The sequence below is a fragment of the Phycodurus eques genome, chromosome 11 (assembly GCF_024500275.1).
Source record: "Phycodurus eques isolate BA_2022a chromosome 11, UOR_Pequ_1.1, whole genome shotgun sequence".
Taxonomy (NCBI): domain Eukaryota; kingdom Metazoa; phylum Chordata; class Actinopteri; order Syngnathiformes; family Syngnathidae; genus Phycodurus; species Phycodurus eques.
Window position 1 is genome coordinate 9,727,759 of NC_084535.1, and position 14,734 is coordinate 9,742,492.

At 40.4% G+C, this 14,734-nt stretch overlaps 1 protein-coding gene across 1 annotated transcript; it reads right to left on the reverse strand.

The window, feature by feature from the left end:
- Positions 1-347: 347 nt before the first annotated feature.
- Positions 348-12,849, reverse strand: LOC133409790 (transmembrane protein 26-like). Its single transcript, XM_061690261.1, has 6 exons — positions 12,641-12,849; positions 10,462-10,558; positions 7,638-7,730; positions 5,333-5,532; positions 5,104-5,183; positions 348-2,660 (listed from the first exon to the last, which is right to left on the reverse strand). Exons 1-6 carry the CDS (start codon positions 12,835-12,837, stop codon positions 2,365-2,367), a joined length of 963 nt encoding a protein of 320 aa, XP_061546245.1. The 5' UTR covers positions 12,838-12,849; the 3' UTR covers positions 348-2,364.
- Positions 12,850-14,734: the final 1,885 nt, after the last annotated feature.

Below are 14,734 nucleotides of genomic sequence, written 5' to 3' on the forward strand. Positions count from 1 at the left end.
AACTATTGGAGAAAATGAACTTTTCTACGATATAGTCTAACTTACTGAGATGCACCTGGAAATAAATAGGAATATAACAATTAAAATGGCACTAATTATTTTAAAATACATTTAAAATGACGTATTGAACTTTCGTCGATTACAAAACTTGCACTCAAGATTACCGGGCTAAAATATGAATTTTATTTTACCTTTTTTTTTTTTTAATCATTCCATCACTAAGTAAATAAATAGATCCAATACGATCATTTCATATTGGAGAACAATTCACATTTAAATAAATTCTCATTTTAATACTAGTGAAAACTAATAATGTCCAAACCAGATGATAAATTGTCTTATTTTGTTTAATCAATTGAAACAATAGCTCATTATAATACAGCTACAAAGTAACTGACCCATCGTTTTTCGAATTAAAGATGATTTCATTCTCGTAAAGCAGACATTGGACAACTCTGATCTCAAATGCCTGCCAAAAGTCCAGCAGAAGGTAAAACTTGCGATCAGGGTGAACTTGCAATTACATCTAAAAAGAAGCAGTACACTACAAAGACAGTACAGTGAATTAACGCAATATAAACCGTAATATTGATAATTATAATGGATTTTTTGAAATTCTTTTTTTCAAAATGAAGAATAATAGGTAGCACAACGTAATTATATTTGGGCGGGAAGATATAATGTAGCATAATGCCGCGGGACCGGGTACTACAACTCCCAGAATGCACCGCGATAGCTGCGACATCGTGGCGACGTACCTGTCCCTAGCCCCTTTGAAACTCCTCATTGGTTCCTCGTCACTAGTTTGAATTAAGTTTAAGAGACACACAGGAGGAAAATGTTTAAACACGCGTTCACCTGTTTAATTTTTTGTTTAATTGTTCCTTTCCTTTGGCAAGAGGTAAATCTCTGTTTTCTGAAAGCTTAGCCTGCTAGCGAGTCAAAGGGAATCTCTTCACCTGTTCAAACTTGTTGTCAGAGAGGCACGCACCGTACATACTACACATCCCAGAATGCACTGCGATAACTACGTCAAACAAGACTTGTCACCTCTTATGTTCGCCAATAGCATTAGCCTGTCAACTTCACAGTATGTATCAACGTTTTTGCTAACAGCATTAAGTTACATAAATGTGAAGCTATTTTGGTGACATATGGTGTCCTGTGTAGTATGTATGAAGTATTAATTGCTAACAAACGAATTCATTTCCCACATTTTTACTTAAAACTGTCAGTGATTCACTAGCCAAATCATTTTGAACAGATTACATCATCAGTATGTGTTACTGCAATTACTGCCCACTTTGAGGCGACATGTGGCTGTACTGGAGAAAATGACTAAAATGCGAGGTCCTATTTTGTATGAAACAAGTTATGAATACCAGGACATTAACATTAATAAAACTGTTGATCCAAATAAACTACATGTCATGCTGTAAGGACATAGCTAATCATTATAACCATTACTGTGGAATCATTGCTTGTGTAATACCATTTTTTTAAAAAGTCATACACAAATCAGGACAATGGGACAGATTCATTTTTGAGGCTTATTCAAAGTAACATAAAAAAACAATAATTAAACCCTGTGTTTTTAAGCAATAACACGAACCGAATAAAGCTCTTGTGGAGATACCTATTTTGCCCCTCAAGAAATGCAGTTTACAGTACATTATTCCCAATGGGACACTGTCAGGGGCTTTTTATGGTCTTATTTGGCTTTTTTATAGCATGTTTAAAAATGACACCAATGCTTTAAAATTGTTATCTGTTAAAAAAAAAAAAAAAAAAATGAACAGTCTGAGTCAGCATTAAATCAAATAATTACCCAGTGTTTACAGTTGGGTACGTTCTGTTTCATCTTCCTGGTTGAGTTCAAACGCTCCCTTCAATCTCTGGATTCCGTCAGCACTTAACAGACAAGGAGTTTTCCCATGTCTTCTGACCTTAATGCTCAGACTGCAAGAATCGGGATGGAAAGTCTTATCTTATCCAAGATTGAGGACTATTTTTATTTGTTTTTTTGTTTTGTTTTTGTGCTAACACACTTTCAAAAGGAACCAGAAATTTCCAGACCCCTCTTTGTTCCTGTACCGCTTTCTCTTTTCCTGTTTGCCTGCTGGTATCTTCAGCTTTAACACCACTGCGGTTACTCCAGTCCACTCACTCCTCTACTATAAGCATTGATCAACTGTAAAGTGAGGTTAGCAGCATCAAGCATGGACAGTAAATGTGGTATAAAGTGTAAGAACAAGATTGAAAATAGTACTTTTCCAAATGAACTGACTTTGCGGGACACACGAAGACAACACAAGAGTATTATCGTCCAATCAATACAGAATGACTCAGGGTTCCCCTTTTTAATTATGGGATGCCGCTGCCCAGACCACTGCCACTCCGGGAAGGTCTGAAGTCCTGGCATATGACGGCCAACCTGTACACGTTCAAAATGACTACCAGGAAGTTCTTAATGGCAAAGAAGACCAGCATCTGGTGGAAGACGTCGAAGTAGGTCATGACAGTGAGCCGCACCATCAGGAAGGGCCCGTCCTGGATAAACAAAGCCTCCACGATACCCCAAATGTCCGTGCTGTGTTTGGTCAAGAGGGAAACCTCCTGTGCATCCTGGTCATCAACAGGGTCCGACTTGGAGTTCACTACTGTTGGAAAAAAGCAGGAAAAGTAATTTAAATGGACAGCTACTAAAAAAATTACAATTCATCTTAATTGATTTTTGGAGTAGAGTTCAGAGGCATACCAAGTTCCCACATGGAAAATATTAGGTAACCGACAAGTGTAGCTGCCTCACACTTTAGCCACTATAGTTTACTTCTTAAACAAATACAGTGCAGCTGAGCGTCTGGCCAGCGATGGTCATGGCAAGCTATGTCCTTTTGGCAGTACATCAAACTCATTTGAAATGCCAAAAATAGTCCAGACCACGGCTCTTATCTCGAAAAACCCATAAATTGGGTCACTCGTATGTCAAGGCACCACTGCACAAATAAAGTCAATGTAGATTATGACTCAGTCCATCAGGGATGTTTTGTCTGTGGAAAAATACACAAAGACCGGTCTTGTGAACACAATCTAAGGCTGGATTTACACTGCACTTTAAAGTGCCCAATTCTGATAGAATACCTCTATCAAATATTTTTCAGTGGTTTATTCCGTTTATTTGCATTGTTTGGAAAGACGTGGATGTGTATACCTCACCAACTGATGTCTTTCGGTAATGTCAAGCTTACACTGACACAGTATATCCGATCCGTGCGTTTACGATGCTCTTACTTTGGTAGATATCCGATAAGTATCACACTTTTATCCAAAGTTGGAAGAAGCCAGATTCTGATCAGAAGATATCCAAGTCCATGAGTTGTTTTTTTCTACTTGCACTGGCATGACGCTTATACCAATTGTGTCACTTGAATCATATAGTGTAAATCCACATTTATCTCGTTTTTGTTTTCCAGTTGAAATAAGTGCCTTTTCATAGGTGTTAGCTCGTGTACCACTTATCATGATCAAATAATTATATTAGATTTGTTTAGCTATCCACAAGTTGTTCACAAGAAAGTGCACACGTGCAGTATACTGTAGATTTTCTGCTGGCTGCTCGATGACTGTTTGTAGCCAAAATCACTTAGCATGTTTTCTAATATGCCAAATGAAGGCTAGCTGGCACAAGTAGGCTGTTTGAATAAACTAAACAAGGCAACAAACTCAAAATGGTATTTTTCGCTGTGCATCCAAGGATGAATCACTGAAGCATGTTTATGAACACTTTGCACATATAGGATACTGTATAACAACATAGTCCGTGTTTACAAGCTGTACAAACATACCGCGCAAAGCCACACCCTGACAAAAAGGATACAAGATAAACACAACACAGTGAGAACCACAGTCAAGCACTATTGAATGTTTAATGTAAGTGCTCTAAAAGCATCATGATTATAAATATTAGGGGCAAAGCTAACTTTTACATTATTAAAAAGATGCTCTCTATTGGGATCATCATAAGGATGTTTAACTTTACCGTTCCAGTTTAGTTAGTTTTTCTTCTTTTAAACGTTATCTTTGAGAGAATGATTTAAATTCTTAACGGTGTGTGATATGGTTGAGTTTTATAGGACCAGAATCTTTATACCGTTTATTCAAATCTAATTCTGAGTTCGCCTCCAAAACAGGCCAAATATGCTCATATACTTTTACATATGCCCAAAGTCACAGTACTGATTCGATCACTATGGTGGTTCTGCATTATGAACAACAATAAAAAAATTATTCCCCATAAACCATACTTCGTCCATCCACTTTATATTGGAGACAAGCGACAACCCGCTGAAAAGAAAGTCTGTCAACGTCACTTTATTTTAGTGAACCAAGTGTTGGCAACCTTGGATTATGAAAGCAATGTGCAGATGATTGACAATAAAGGTGCATTTTCATTTAACCAAGTCTGATTGATTTAAATGGGGTGGCTAATGTTCACTGTTTCCATTGGACAGCGACGATAGACAACCTCAAACAGGGGTCACCGTGTTCTCAAAATCCAAATAAAGGCCTGTCTTGAAAGAACCAATTACTATGCAACCCATGTACAAATATTGAGTTGCTATGCTACTATATGTAAAACCACTCAGTAATAAACCCTTTCACAGTGATCACATTGACCTGGTGCCATTGCTGGTTTGACCTGGAGACAAATTCAGCACTTGTTCACAACTTTTTCCTGCTCCAAAGAGAAGGTCGCTATTATGTCATTGCCAGTGGGGGTGGTGACCACAGGTCCTTTGTGTAAACATTCAACTGCCAGTTTGCAAGAAGCCAACAAACTCTAGTTGCACGCCACTTTGTAAACAGAAGCGCATACGGTGACGTATGTATGTTATATTGGTGACCTCATGATTTTGCTCTGGTTTGGTTCTCTGCCAGTGTGAAACCAAACTGCTCTTTGGAGGTGTGCAAGTTGACTCAAACTGAGGACTGGCACGATCACTGGTGCTCAACCAGCACTGGCACCAGTTCATTGTGAAAGCTGTATAATTGTCTGCATTATTATTATTATTTATAGAGGTTATTATTTATTCTTTTACTCACCGGCCAAATGTAGAGGGAACTGCAACATGCTCCATGTCCATACGGCTAAGATAATATAGACCAACTGAGGACTGTTCTCTCTGGAAAGGACAATACACAGCTAAAAATTGATCTTTTGGCATACTTAAGTTGGCACTGGTAGTTCTTTACAATTGTTCCTATATTGATAAAGGCGTAAAACACCAGAGCTCAGCATAGGCCCGCCAAGGAAATGTGATGAGACACCCACTTGACATCTGACAGCGTCTCACTCGTGAATTCGAGGATGTCCGCCGCCGTGCCGACAAAGATCAGAAGCAACTGAGAGAGCTCGTCTCTGGTGACGCCGCCCCCCAGGGGCAGGAGCCATTTTCCCACAATGAGGAGGATGAGCAGGATCTGATGAAGAGCGAGGATCCACTCGTTGGAGCACAACGCCTGGTTGATGTTCTGTAAAACCCAGGATAGATCAGAAAAGTTGTTTCTATGTAAATGGACATCTGGATGTGTTTACACTTGGCTTGCACTGTTGTAGCATGCAGCTAACTCGGTTCATGCACTGTTACAAGACTGTGCTGGGTGTTATTGAAGCCTACCCCCACCCTGAAATGGAAAAGGGACAAAGCCTGTTTTCGTTTTGGGGAACAAAGCTTAAGAGGTGTATCCATGACTCAAGTGATAAATGGGTGTAGTGGCAATCTCAAAATTGCTTTAAATCTATACTTTTAAAATGTTCCATTGCTGTACGATCTATTTTATTATCTGTGGTAATAAAAGAGGAAACTAGTTTCTTAATTGTTTGTTTTCTTTGCAGAGTTCCCCAAAGATCAGTTACATGACCACTTCTAGTCTCCTAATACAAATCCAATCCATTGGATTTTTATGTGCATTCTCTCTTGGTGATTTGGCTATATTCAGTTACAACAAAAATCTTGTTTTGATTCGACATCTTTGTGCTTAACAACATGGTCCGTTTTATGATATTGGAGTATAGCTGCATTAATGTCCACTCGTGCCTTAATTGCACCATTCAACTTTTCCTGACTTTTCCCAACGGATTCAGGCCAGTATTCCTGAGAAGGCTCTTTGTCTCACCCCCTCCAACGGTCAGTTCTGCCTGAGACTTTGAGACGTCTGTTGCTACATGCATTACGTCAACACTCACATCTTTGTGCAATGTTCCTTGCGTGTTTATTCTCCCCAAACTGCGAACCCTATTTGTCTGAGATTCTAAAACCTAAATGCTCCAAGATTTCATGTCAAGTCAGTCTTGACTCAGCACTGATGATGCGTCAGTGTGTTGTTGACTGATTGTGTTGGTCTGACACAAAATTGGGGGTGGCAGTACCTCAGATGAGAAGGTCTTGGCTCTAAGGACTTGGCTTCGGGACCAAAAGGCGGCAACTTTTGCACTCTCAATAAGTCCATTATTCTGATTTTATGGTCAAAAAGCCTTGAATTCTTTGAAACTCGTCTTTTACATCTTGTAAACATACGCATATCTTTTTATTATACGAAAAAGTACAGTTACCTTGGAGTCTGATAAATGGGGAACACAATTTTTGTTGACTTAGGTCTGACAGCTGTTTTTAACTCATTTTTGGGTGCGGAATCCAAAACTGATCTGTTTTTCTCTATCATGTCAGGTTTTTTTAACTATAGATCCCCGTTTTCTTAAAAAATGTGAACAATACTGTACTTAACAGATATGTACTTGTTTCGTAAAATTTTTCAAATATTGCCATACAATGAAATATGAAAGAAACAGGTATGACTGCAATGTTTATTTAACACTATTATGTTTTACAAAGGATATGGCACAAATCCTCTTATCTCCTACAATGCGAGCTTTCTGTTTGCATATATTGAATTTTTTTTCCCCAAATTGTTCCCCAGTGTAATTGAACTCTTATTGTATCCCTATTTCTGACAGTGTGAACCCAGGGCAAACTTAAATCCACAGTCTATGGATGTGTTGACTGATGCAACTAGTCAGAGTTATGATTGTTCCTCACAGATTAACCATTTAGTTGAGACGAGCACCAAAATCAGATTCAATTCAATCAATCCAAATCACTTTTTTCTCCAATGCAGTTATCCATAGAGTTTCGCTATTCGAGGTCGGGCCCAGTCGTTATCCCCGCGAATTGCGGGGATCCACTGTACTGTATAAAGCTTTTAATGGGAGTAGTTTAATGGGATTGCCACCCAAAACCTCAAATTCTTACGTTTCACTGAAATTTAACAGAAATTTATCGGATTGTCTATTCTGAGACTCAATCTACGGACTGAGTCAACTCATAACGTAAATCACATGTGCAGCCTGTAGTCAGCCTTTTTTTTTTTTTTTGATGACCAGACAGACTGACGACGTCAATCGCCTGCTAGAGGGTTTCTTGTGAAATCAGCTTTATTTCCGGCTACTGTCGCTGCTCTGAATACTGACATCACTGAGTGGTTTTCCAATAAAAGCAGAACATAATCTTGAATATGTCACTCATCATCGCACACCAATACCGCATGCTAATAATACGCTAATGTGAAGTCAGCTTTACCTCCAGGTAGTTCTGGTATGTGAGGTTTGTCCCTGTGGTCTCGTTCAGGGTGATCACTCGCTTCACGTTCTCCCACGAGTCCAGCTTGTTGCACTGCAACAAAGTAAACCCCACGATTATTGAAAGGACATTTGACATCAAATACAGTTAGCGACCCATTTATCAATGAGTAATACAGCATTGCACTACTCCCAACTGACAACCAGTCAGTCATAAGACCATGAGCCATCCTGATGACTGTTTTGTTTCAGTATTGACTAAACCTGTTAAGAATAAATCATGTATAGCCATTACATCGACATACACCGTAAATAAACTAATGTTAAAGATCTTAAGAATATTCATATATTACAACAAAGATATTGAGTGCTGCAATGACAAATACAATCCATTCCAGCATTTTATTACTGACTTTTGGCCAATGTGAAGAATAAACACAAAACTTAAAAGCAGCACTCAAAGTCATTCATTATGTGTATATTTTTAGAAATGTACATTTAGAAGTTTGCCCTTGCAGATCACCTGGCCGTTGAATTCCTGATACATTCCTGATACAGTTTTTTATTTGGTTGATGATCTTAGATGGTAGCAAATAGTGCCCGTGGAGTTTCCAAAGCACTTCCTTATCTATACTGTAGGCTGTCAAAGGCTTTTTCGAAGTCTAATAAATTTCTCAATTTATTTGCCACTCATCAAACTGTGCGATGATAATTCTCACTGTAGCAATATGGTCTGTGCATGACTCGTCCTTCCTAAAACCTGCTTGCTCTTTCCTCCACAGATCGTCAATGGCTGCTTGTATTCCATCTAGGATAATCCGTAGAACCTTGCTACGGATGGACAGGAGCATTATGACTCTCCAGGTGTTGCGTATGCTGAGGTTTCCTCTTTTCGCAATGGTGACAATTAAGACCATTTTCCATTCTATTGGGGATTATCTCTGCATCTCAGATCGTGTTGAGAAGGTGGTATAGAACCGCTGTGGTCGCTTTGGGATCAGTTTTCAGAATATAAGGAGGATATTGTCAACTCCTGGTGCTTTTTTGGCCTTCATCTTTTTGATGGCTCTGGTTAGTTCATCCTAAGACACCCTCCCACAGTTGACCTTCAGTTATCTGATAATATGCTGCTGATGTCTTCTGTTATTTCTGGGGGAGGTCAATTTAGGAGCTCTTGGACATCTTCCCTCCGGCGGTCCAGTTGTTAACCTTCCTATCCGAGGGGTTGTCCCTGTTTATTCCTCACTTGTCGGCTTATGGTTCTGTTTTTTTCCCACTAGTTTTTCTTGTGATTCTGTAAATATCTTTCATGTTCCTCTGTCCAGCTGCTACATCTGCCTCACATACTAGGCTGTCAACACTTCTCCTCCTGTTCCTTCTCATCTTCTTCTTCACTACCATACTATTTTTTGTATTCTTGCCTCCATTACTATTTCTTTGGGATATCTGGTTCCCTATTGCACTTGTTTTACAGCCCTATAGCTCTGAAACATGAAAGACTACCGAGGGCCTCACAAGAAAAATCCAGGTGTTTATCAACAAACGCCTGTGCTACATCCTCAAGCTGTGGTAGCCTGTCAAAACCACAAATTAAGAGCTGTGGAGCAAAACAAACCAGGACAACATCGCTACCACCATCAAAAGGAGAAAGAGGAACTGGATAGAGCACACCCTTAGAAGGACTCAAACAACATCACTAGACAGACTTTGGAAGTGGAAGAGGAAAGCCGGTAGGCCAAAAAACGCCTGGAGACATTCCACATGACAAGCCCTGAGGAGTATCGGTGTGAGCTGGCAAGACGCAAAGGCCACTGGGCCCAGAAGATAGTGAGATGGAGAGCTCTTGTGGACGCCGTATGACGCTCAAAGGGGTAAAGAACATTAAGTCAAGTAAGTCAGTCAGTCACATTTAGACGGAGTTGCATAAAATGTTCGCACTTTCAAAAACACGACTTGAATGTAAGACATGATAACGCCATAATGTTAACTAGATAAATACAGGATAAAAACGTTTAAAAGCAGTAGTCCAACAAAGCAATTTGATCAAAACGTCCACAATCTAAAAGACTGCAAAAATATGTAATATTAATAACTAGATATCGTATAACATATGAAAGCAGTAGTCAAACAAAGTGATTATCCATCCATCCATCCATTCATTATCTTTCCCGCTTATCCTCACGAGGGTCGCGGGCTGCTGGAGCCTATCCCAGCTATCTTCGGGCGGGAGGCGGGGTCCACCCTGAACCGGTCGCCAGCAAATCGCAGGGCACATAGAAACAAACAACCATCCGCACTCACGTTCACACCTACGGTCAATTTAGAGTCCGCAATCAACCTACCAAGCATGTTTTTGGGATGTGGGAGGAAACCGGAGTGCCCAGAGAAAACCCACGCAGGCACAGGGAGAACATGCAAACTCCACACAGGCGGGGCCGGGATTTGAACCCCGGTCCCCAGAAGTGTGAGGCAAATGTGCTAACCAGTCCGTGCTGGCACAAAGTGATTAGGTACAGTATATTTAATAGAAATTGACACTTGGATGTAGTTGCTACTCTTTGCAGTTTCAACAACACCAGGTGAGGTAAAGGACAAAAAAATCAAAAATGAATTGCAGAAATTACAATAAGTACCATAAGTAAAAGATAAAACCTAAACGCTGTAGTCAAACAAGGTGATGAGATGAGATCAATACGTCAATAGTTGCAATTTGAAAACCACAAGGCTAAACTTAGCATGCTAAAAGACAGCAACCTCCCCAAACCCCCCAAAAATAATGCTGTACTCAAAAATGTACCCATAATAATGTGATGTGGCGTTTACACCTGAGGGTCGCTGGCTTTGTCCTGCTGGTAGTGCAGCTCCAGAATCCAAATGGAGGGAATGATACTGATGAGAAAGAGAAAGATTGGAGGGGAAAACCTAAAAAACAACAACATGCAAACAGTCCATGAGAACACATAATGGGAACGAATTATGTCATGCAAACATTTTGCAACCATTAGATTGCGTAGAACTACATTTAAAGTTACTTCTAAGAGGTCCAATCATCTCCTATTGCCCTACTACTTGTGATATGCTCATGATTTATTCATAGAGTGCAATTCTTCGCTTCACATTTAACAGTATGAGATGCAGATAAAGCAAATTGAAGGTCCACTTCAGTGTTCCTGAGTACCATAAAGTAGATTCGACAAGGCTTGTACATCCTGTCTTGGAATAGCTCAGAGGAAAGGTTACCGGAAAAGGTTCTCAAAGCTTTCTTCTGTTGTTTTTAATATTTGGGTCACCTCAGTCAGCTACACGAGGGAGACACGCCATATTTTGATGGTAGCTTACAAGAGAAGAAGTCCAATTTGATATCAAAATATTGAATGTCTTACCTTTTTTTGTATGTTCAATATGTAAAAACCCTTTCTATTAGGGTCTTTTTCCTGTATATATTTTTTATTTTGTGATATTCAAAATATTGCATCCATGTGATGTACTGTATTGCAGTGGATGTCAGAGGAAGGTACAGCAGCTTGAAATGTTTTTTTATTCATTATTATTATTATTTTTTTTAAACCTGCTCAGCCACAGTTACAGTAAGCCCCAAAATAAGAATATACCATCCCATCAGATTTTTGTCAAGAGAAGCAGGGTAGACGCTTCACTGCTCGCCGGTCGATCCCACTCACACTTACATTCACACCTGTAACTCCACACAGAAACAGATTCGAACCCAGACCCTCAGATTGGTACTACCCTAGCAAAATATCATATACATTTACAGTTATCTAATGGTTTACAACACAAGTGTTTCTAGCCCATTTTGTGGGAGTGCTCAAGTACCCCTAAATTTAATCTCAGCACCCCTAAAATTTTAGAGCTTGTTTTTTTGTTGATGTTTTTTTTTTTTTTTTAACTGTATTTCCTTTTTAAACACGCTCGGTAAGTGTCTAACCATACAATACTTGGTTGAAATGTAATATTAAAACATCCATCCAGCAATTTTCGGAGCCGTTTCTCCTCACTCGGGTCGCGGGCGTGCTGGAGCCTATCCCAGCTATCATCGGGCAGGAGGTGGGGTACACCCTGAACTGGTTGCCAGCCAATTGCAGGGCACATACATACAAACAAACAACCATTCACACTCAGATTCACACCTACGGGCAATTTAGAGTCTCCAATTCATGCATGTTTTTGGGATGTGGGAGGAAACCGGAGTGCCCGCAGAAAACCCACGCTGGCACGGGGAGAACATGCAAACTCCACACAGGCGGGACCGGGGATTGAACCCGGGTCCTCAGAACTGTGAGGCTGACGCTCTAACCAGTCATCCGCCGTGCCGCCAACATTAAAACAAATAATAATAAAAAACAGCACTTAATTGCCTCAAAAATGGTATTGTATTTTTAGAACTCACTATTGGAGGCTGATTTACTCCTGGAAAAAATCCATACTCTTAATGTGTATGTAGAGCTGCAAAATGTGTTATCTTCCCCAAGACAGTAGTAGGGTTACAATATATTTGTTTTATAAATCCAATCCATTCCTCATTTGCTGTGGCTCAACATTTAAATAACTTTTACCAGATTTGATGGTTTAGTCGCAGACTTTCCTAAAAAGTGCTATACCTCTCATTCATAAATGTGGGAATGAAATTGCGTTGAAATGTATAAAACTGTGAAATGTGGCTGGGAGACCAGCACCCTCAAACCTCTGATCTTAGACTCGCCACTGGCTACAGTTGAGCCAAATTTGGAGCTCGTGATCTTTTATTTATTTTTTAATCAACATCCCGGATCATGTCCTGTTTCTAAACAACAACTTCCATGCAATTAATAACAACAATGCACTTTTTTTGGGGGGGGGGGGGGGGCGCAGATTCCACGACGTCTATTTAGGGCAGGGAGTGGGACCACCCTTGCCTTTATTGTCCTGTGAACAATAGCAGCAGCAGCCTAAGTAAGAGTAGCTACGGTGGGAGTTTAACAAGTGTCTAAAAATCGCTTCTTTTACCATTTATAATCTTGTCCCTTCCTCCTCTTCAGCGTGACGATCATCTCCAGCAGGAGCGGCACGAAGAGCAGCGTGAGGAGCCAGAAGATGTTGTCCCCCTTCACCCATGTCACCCGCCACACGCCCGCCAGCGACACGAAGAGAAAGAGCGCCCTGGTCACGATGGCGCACGTAAACTTCAACACGCTCAGCATCATCTTCCCCCCCCCCCCACCCGCCCCCTTTACCCGGTACAGTACACACTCCTGACTGACAAACTCAGCATTGCAGGATGAAGTTTGTGGCACTCGCACAAAAAAAAAAAAAGTGGGCTCAAAGTTGAAGCTCCACCCCCGAGTGGGAGTGGGAATGAGGGCTGCTGCATGAAGCCACTCGCTGTAGAATCCATTACACAGTTTGCCTCGTTGATGTTGAGGAGGATGTTGAGGATTATTCATAGACAGCAGTTTGGGGATGACGTTTGCAAAAGCGTCCACATGAGGGCGCCAAAGACCTGAGGGTGGCACACATTTTTATTGGAAATGTCCTGCTGCAGCTGCAGAGTTGAGTCAGTTCTGTAAAACAAACAAACGAAGAAACAAATAAAGCATATGTTAGCAGTTCAACATAGAAAATTAAGTACTGTTTAGTTCATCTTCAGTGCAACTGTTGTACAGAGCTCATGTTTATTTTATGGACAACCCCAATTCCAATGAAGTTGGGACGTTGTGTTAAACAAATAAAAACAGAATACAATGATTTGCAAATCATGTTCAACCTATATTTAATTGGATACACTACAAAGACAAGATATTACTGGTCAAACTGATAAACTTTATTGTTTTTAGCAAATAATCATTAACTTAGAATTTTACGGCTACAACACGTTCCAAAAAAGATGGGACAGGGGGCAGAAAAGACTGAGAAAGTTGAGGAATGCTCATCAAACACCTGTTTGGAACATCCCACAGGTGAACAGGCTAATTGGGAACAGGTGGGTGCCATGATTGGGTATAAAAGCAGCTTCCTTGAATTGCTCGGTCATTCACAATCAAAGATGGGGTGAGGTTCACCTGTTTGTGAACAAGTGCGTGAGAAGATAGTCGAACAGTTTAAGGAAAATTGTTCCTCAACGTACAAATGCAAGGAATTTAGGGATTTCATCATCTGCTGTCCATAATATCATCAAAAGGTTCAGAGAATCTGGAAAAATAACTGCATGTAAGCGGCAAGGCCGAAAACCAACATTGAATGCCTGTGACCTTTGATCCCTCAGGCGGCACTGCATCAAAAACCGACATCAATGTGTAAAGGATATCACCGCATGGGCTCAGGAACACGTCAGAAAACCAACTTGAACTTGCAACTTGAAACTCTACTATGCAAAGCAAAAGCCATTTATCAACAACACCCAGAAACGCCGCCGGCTTCTCTGGGCCCGAGCTCATCTAAGATGGACTGATGCAAAGTGGAAAAGTGTTCTGTGGTCCGACGAGTTCACATTTCAAATTGTTTTTTTAAATTGTGGACGTGTACTCCGGCCCAAAGAGGAAAAGAACCATCCGGACTGTTATGGATGCAAAGTTCAAAAGCCAGCATCTGTGATGGTATGGGGCTGTGTTAGTGCCAATGGCATGGGTAACTTACACATCTGTGAAGGCACCATTAATGCTGAAAGGTACATACAGGTTTTGGAGAAACATATGCTGCCATCCAAGCAACGTCTTTTTCATGGACGCCCCTGCTTATTTCAGCAAGACAATGCCAACCATATTCTGCACGTGTTACAACAGCGTGGCTTCGTATTAAAAGAGACTACTCGACTGGCCTGCCTGCAGTCCAGACCTGTCTCCCATTGAAAATGTGTGGCGCATTATGAAGCTTAAAATACAACAACGGAGACCCCAGACTTTTGAACAGTTGAAGCTGTACATAAAGCAAAAATGGGGAAAAAAATCCACCTACAAAGCTTCAACAATTAGTGTCCTCAGTTCCCAAATGTTTATTGAATGTTGTTAAAAGAAAAAGTGATGTCACACACTGGTAAACATGACCCTGTCCCAGCTTTTTTGGAACATGTTGCAGCCATAAAATTCTATGTTAATGATTATTTGC

What these genes read in the sequence shown, in the direction of transcription:
- LOC133409790 (XM_061690261.1), bottom strand. Translation starts at nt 12,837, where the DNA reads ATGATGCTGAGCGTGTTGAAGTTTACGTGCGCCATCGTGACCAGGGCG. An exon ending in ACAAAGCCAGCGACCCTCAG is followed by an intron (nt 7,731 to 10,461) that starts GTGTAAACGCCA and finishes ACTTTGTTGCAG; the next exon opens with TGCAACAAGCTGGACTCGTG. An exon ending in GAGACGCTGTCAGATGTCAA is followed by an intron (nt 5,184 to 5,332) that starts GTGGGTGTCTCA and finishes TGTCCTTTCCAG; the next exon opens with AGAGAACAGTCCTCAGTTGG.